Source organism: Myxine glutinosa, chromosome 2, assembly GCF_964187855.1.
Source record: "Myxine glutinosa chromosome 2, kmMyxGlut1.1, whole genome shotgun sequence".
NCBI lineage: Eukaryota > Metazoa > Chordata > Myxini > Myxiniformes > Myxinidae > Myxine > Myxine glutinosa.
The window spans coordinates 77,772,694-77,778,693 of record NC_136262.1 but is presented as its reverse complement, the minus strand read 5'-3'; the positions used below and the strand labels follow the sequence as shown (position 1 = coordinate 77,778,693).

At 41.9% G+C, this 6,000-nt stretch overlaps 1 protein-coding gene across 1 annotated transcript in view; it reads left to right on the top strand.

The window, feature by feature from the left end:
* Nucleotides 1-242: 242 nt before the first annotated feature.
* The window catches only part of RAI14 (retinoic acid induced 14), a 172,066-nt gene continuing 166,308 nt past the window's right edge, over nucleotides 243-6,000 (top strand). The window contains exons 1-2 of the mRNA XM_068105032.2: nucleotides 243-472; nucleotides 990-1,049. Of these exons, the coding sequence (XP_067961133.2) occupies nucleotides 1,014-1,049 (36 nt within the window). The 5' untranslated portion in view covers nucleotides 243-472; nucleotides 990-1,013. The remainder of the gene's footprint in view (nucleotides 473-989; nucleotides 1,050-6,000) is intronic.

Here is a 6,000-nt window from a genome sequence, read left to right as displayed (position 1 = left end):
AAGTGTTAGAAACTATTGTCGTCACGGTTTCTGGTGACGTAAGCGAATGACAAGAGGCAAATGTACAAAATGTGAGTCCCTCGAACTCTCTTGCAGAAAGACGGACGAAATGAAAACAAATCTCCTTTATCTATCCACCGTCATTGATTTCGCAGCAGGGGCGGGACAAAACGTAGGAGGCGGAGCAAAAGAATATAACGGAAGTTAGCTGAACTCAGGGGCGTGGTTATATATCTGTGGGAGGAGTTAAGTAAGTTTCGTGCGGGGTTTGGGAAGGGTGGAGGTTAGAAGTGATTTCGATTCTGTGGTCGGGTTGGAATCCTGATCCGGCAGCTTTTGGTCTTCTTGCGCAGCACACCGTGCTGATCCTACTTTTGTTTGGACTTTTCTTTTATTTCATCCGTTTTTCTGATTTCTCTGAATTTTCGTCATTTTCAGTTGACCACCCAAGCGTCCCATTAATTGCGCCCAGGTATGCTTTTATGAAGTTCATGTTTGAAGCATTGATGTATATGGAAAGATTATTGGACTTTATTAAATGAAGTATTGTTTATTTATTGTGACGTTTTTTTTATCACGTGACGTTCATTCAACTCGAACTTGCAAATGAAAAGTATAACCCTCCCCAAGATGTGTATTGATGCTGTAATTGTTATACCTGGTTTGGCACACCTCGGTGCATCTGTGCATTCTCTTGTAAACGCACAGATTATAAAGCAAACTTTTTAAAGGTTGTAAAGAATTTTTAGGTGCTTTGTATGTGTGTACACATGATGAAACGTGAACTACCGATGGAATTTATCCAATGAAATGACGTTTCGAACAACATTTCTTGGAGACGTTTATTTGTTACTTTGGACGAATGGAATGAAACTTGAGTGTTCTAAAACGAAATTCCCGTTTTTGGAAGTCGTTTGTTACTTTGAATGCGGTCCTTGTTGAAAAATGTGCTAATTTTAACTTTGTTTTTTTCTCTCTCTTTGTTCAAGATCTGCTTTCCAAGAAAAAAAAAAATGAAAAGCCTGAAAGCGAAGTTTAAACGAACTGATGTAAGTTTGGAAAAACCGTTTTCATTCTTCCCAAAGCAGAACACACAAAACCAAGTGTTTGCCTGAATGTGGATGTTGAGAAAAGGCGAGACAGAGGGAGGAAAGAAGGGAGTAGGAGAGAAGTTTTGGAGAATGTGGAAGGACAGGGTATAGAATGGGAAGGTTTGGTAGGAAAAAAGGAATTGATTGATGGATGGAAAGTAAAGGAAATGCATAGAGACCATTTGGGTGCCACGGGTGGGCCAAAATTGGCCATATTTGAATATTCAACAAAGAGATGCCCTATCTTAGTTTGAACATTGTGTGGTATTGTACTTGCTGATATAAATAAATATATAAACCACCTAAGCATTCACACTGCCCTTTTCAGTGGTTGCCCACAAATGTCTATTTTTTGAGTAAATGTCCATGATGTATGTTGCTCGCATTCCAACGCAATGTTGAGCAGCTCGGGGTCACGTGATACGGACCTGGATGTATATTCTGGAACCAAAAGTTTTTTTTGTCTTTACACTGTTGCTGTTCTCCTCCTCTCCCCTTTATAAGGGGTCTGATGGCACCCAGCTCCTGCCCTGTGATATGATCCTGCACCATGATTGATTCTAAAGAGCTGAGCACAACCATCATGCTTCTGGTGTATTGTGATGCCCATGAAATTGTGGTGTTTGGAGTTAAATGTGCTTTACCATCCAAAGATCATTTCCTGTATTTAGTATATTTATTTTCCTTTCCCTCCTCCCCCGTTTAAATTGCATTGTGCATTTGACGGCAGCGCCTGTTTTCCTGTTGCAAATCCCAAAGGCATAGGAAATTTCATCTTTTAAAATGTTGTTGTTCTGGCATTTTCTGACCCTTCAACAAAAAACATTGTTATGTTTGACAATCCACGTATTGTAGTGGATTGCATCGTAAAGCATCGTAAAGCAAAGGCTTTGTTTGTGATGTTGTACTGGCCAAAGTATGTACTTCACTATAGGGTACATTTTAATGGGTATTTGAAGAAAAATTGAGTTCTGTTGTAGAACAGACATGGAAAATGGGCATATGAGGCTTCAGCAGTGGCTTGTACTTAAATAGCTTCCTGTAATGCCCAGTATAAAATAAATAGAAAATAAAACCATGTAGATTCAAAAAGTGATGAGAAAAGCTTTTACATTTTGGGAACATATGTTGGATTTTATCTGTTTTTTTGTCTCTAACAATTTTTTTTTTTCGGATCCAGCGCCAAGCCCCATAGAGCTAAACGCAAAACAGATTAGGACGTAACAGAACAAGAGGAACAGTAGAGGGGACGGGGTGAGGGATACACCAACGGAGGAGTTAAAGGCCAAGATAGAGGGAGACTTGGGCAAACGATGGGGGTGGGGGAGGGGCGGTTCATGAGCGGATGCATGGAGTGGACTAGATGGATACAGAGGGAAACTCTCAGGAGGAAAAACTGAAAATTTGGAAGGAGGAGGGATTGGGGTTGGGGTTGTGGGGGAGGAGTTGATCGGGGTAGAAAAAAAAATCGTCTTGGAATGGGGGCGATCTGAGATTGTGAACAGGTGTCTTTAAGACCTTAGACCGGCAGTGAAACGACCATTTCTCACCTAAACCCTTCTTGCCGGATAAAGTTTTTTTTTTAATGTTGATTATTACTCACAAGGGTTTATGTAATAAGATCCAGGTGGGTGTAGACCTCTTGCCCTTGGGGAAATTGAAGAAAATGACAATTCAAGATGGCCGCCATAAAATTCGTAAAATCTTCTTTTCTCCATATTATATGTCATTAAAACATCTTTTTCTGTTTTCTTGGTTGTTTTTTTTATAAGCAGTGCTTAGAATTTCTACTACACCACTTTCAGCCATTAGTGTACCCACACAACCACAGTAGCTCATGAGCAGGTGCATGCCACCAAGTCTCAGATAGACGTTGCCCAGTTGTGCCTCATTCTCCCACTGGACACGAAGTGCTGCTATTCGGTATCGTTGCTGGTCAGCTGTGAATATCACATATTCTTGTTCTACTTCTTCAGACACCTTCTGGGCTTTCTTCATTGCAAGCATCATCGTAGATGGGTCAGCGGGAGGCAGGTCAATCAAAGGTAGATATACTACTTTAATCTTCGGTTTCAAAGTGTGTCCTTGCTCTCGAGACATCTTAGTGTTATAGCCGTTATATTCTGGACAATTGTTGTGTGTGGTCATATCTTGGGAGAAAGCAAAATCATTATCTTCAGCTCGCCTTCGAGACACATCTTGGTGTGCTAGGAATTCAGCAGAAATTGATGTAGTAGGTTTTCGTGGCATGGGGGGATTCTGTTGGCAATAGTAAGAAAGTCCCTGTTCCTCAACCTCTTCAACGATTGCCTTACTTAAATCTTCTTTTTTGAGTCGTCTGATTGTGTCTTGCACATTCGTCTCATCGCTGGTTGTTGGTTGTGTGATGATCATTGCCAGAGAATGGGTTGATGATTTTCCATTTGGCGATGATATGTCTGTGTCAAAGTTATCACAGATCACTGGAACTAGGCCTTCTTTCGCGTCTACAATTCCCTGTCGACTTAGGTCGCGAGCTGCAGCGACTGCAGCTGATTTCTTGAATCGGAGGACTTCGTCGTAGCTGCAGGTAACACGATAGTCATACATGTGAGCTATTAGTTGTTTTGAGTCCCGCATCAGAACCCCGAGTGCCACCTGGAGATCCGTCGGTCCGTTGGTCACCATGCTTGTGATTATACTTCCGATCAGCATAGCTGGTAAGGAGTTGGTAAGTTTCGGTGATATTGCTGTCAGTAATGTTAACAGTGTACTCGATACAGCTTCTGCTACAGTGTTCACATCAATATGTGTGTTGTAAGACGATTTGTCCCAAACAATGGCTGCACACTCTTTTGCTATTTGCTTGCCGACTTTCCCGATGAATGTCGGAACGTCGTCCTCGTCGGCATCCTTGACGAGCTTCAGAATAACAGCAGTGTTAGCTCGGAAGGTAATAATACTTGCAAATCCTGGCGAGGAGAGAACAAGCAGATCTCCAGAGAAATGACGGTGGACAGCAACAACAATGCGGGCTCTACTCAAGACAGTACCTCTGTGATTAAGGTATTCCTGATGCAACTCAATCGAGTTCCAAATGCGGTTTTTGTCATCGCCCAGCACATTGATAATCGCATCAAGTGCTAAATCTGGACAGGTACCATCCTCTGTTGTCGATGCGTCATTGTTTTCACGAACTAAGCTTCTGTTTGCGAAGAATCGACTCGTACAGTCTCTGTGATATCGTGCTTCCACTGCGTGTAGGTCACTTAGGGCACCCTGTACACGATGCTTCACATCTTCTCCCCACTTGTCCCCTCGGGTATCACATTTCTCAATCAAGTAAAGCTTGTAAGGTTTGTGTCTTTGGTCTGAATGTGTTGATCTGCACATATATGCTGGACGCCACCGTTCAGGATGTTTCTCGTCCTTGGTGACATTGCATATGTCTGCACAATATAAACGGTGTTGTAAGAGGTCAAAAGGCACTGACGAGCAACGTAAACGCTTTGCTGCTGGAACGGTTTCAGTTGTGTTTTCGGTACTTGTTGATGCACGACGGAGAATGGTCGCCAAGTTGGACTTGGATGTGTATTTGATACACAGTTCTTGTGATATTGAATAGATAAACTTGGGTTTGCTGCAAGCTGACTTTCGAGGCCTTGCCATAAATTGTCTTTGTATATTCTGCCTGCTTGGATGATTGATTGTATTCTGGCCGGTCCTGAGTTGGTTACACAAGGAGACTTGTTGTCACATGCTTCTCCGTAGCGTGATTTAAATACTCATCCCTCGTCCATTGCTGAACTGAAATGACACATACATAATATGATTGAGCATATGGTGTTTTATAATTTTGAAATCCTTAGCTATTACATTTATCGAAATCCCGGAAAGAGGGGCGTCAGAATATACACGTTTCATCTGAAAATACATCGAACGTGCAAGTCATTATTGATCTTATCCTTTTATTAAATAGAATTCACGATGTGTGTTACTCTTGTCTTGATGTGTCTGTATCACAACTGCAAAAGACATTCATCATGTGTTTATAAGACTCATAAATAATTCCTTAATTATTGCATTCTATGTAGCTTGTCACTAGAATGTAATTTTCACAATTTCGGCATCCATTCTGATGCATAAATGGCCGCCATCTTGTTTTTCCTGTACTTTTTCGTAATACTGACCTCACAATCGGACTTATCATGTCTGTAATCCTATAAAAAGATGTTTTGATGACGTTTCTATGTCAATTAGTAACCATAATATGGAGAAAAGTAGATTTTACGAATTTTATGGTGGCCATCTTGGATTTTGTCATTTTTCTCAATTTCCCCAAGGGTGTGAGGTTTACACCCACCTGGATTTCATTATATGTGTCTTAATGATAAATAATCAGCAAAGAAAAAAACTTTATCAGTCGAAAAGGGGTTACACCCTCCCACTGCCGGACTCCTACCTGGAGAGGAGAATGAGATTGAAGAGAATGTTGAAGTTGATTCACCAGAAGGGTTTTTTGGGAGTTTCACCAGAAGAGGGTTGGCGTTGGGTAATGTGTGCCTTGCGGAGTTTTTGAAGACAAAATTTTGTGGGGGGAGGGGGTGTGGTGGGGAATGAAGCACAGCGAGTGGAGGCGGTAGAAGAGACCGAGACCACCGACCTGTCTGCGATGGGAAAGTGAGAGGTTTTCAAGCTTGCTGCCTACTTTTCTTATCTTTAGTCGGGCTCATGGAAAGCAACGCACTGACAGTGTGGCAATATAACAGCAAGGGGGGGAGAATAAATGGGGAAGAGAGTGAAGATGGGGAAGGAAATGTTGTAAAACTCCAAGTAAAAGGGGGTGAGTTCAGGTAGGGTTGGTTTGGGTTGAGAAGATCACATATAGGGATGGGGATAGTCTCATTATATGGAAGTGCACCGCCAACTT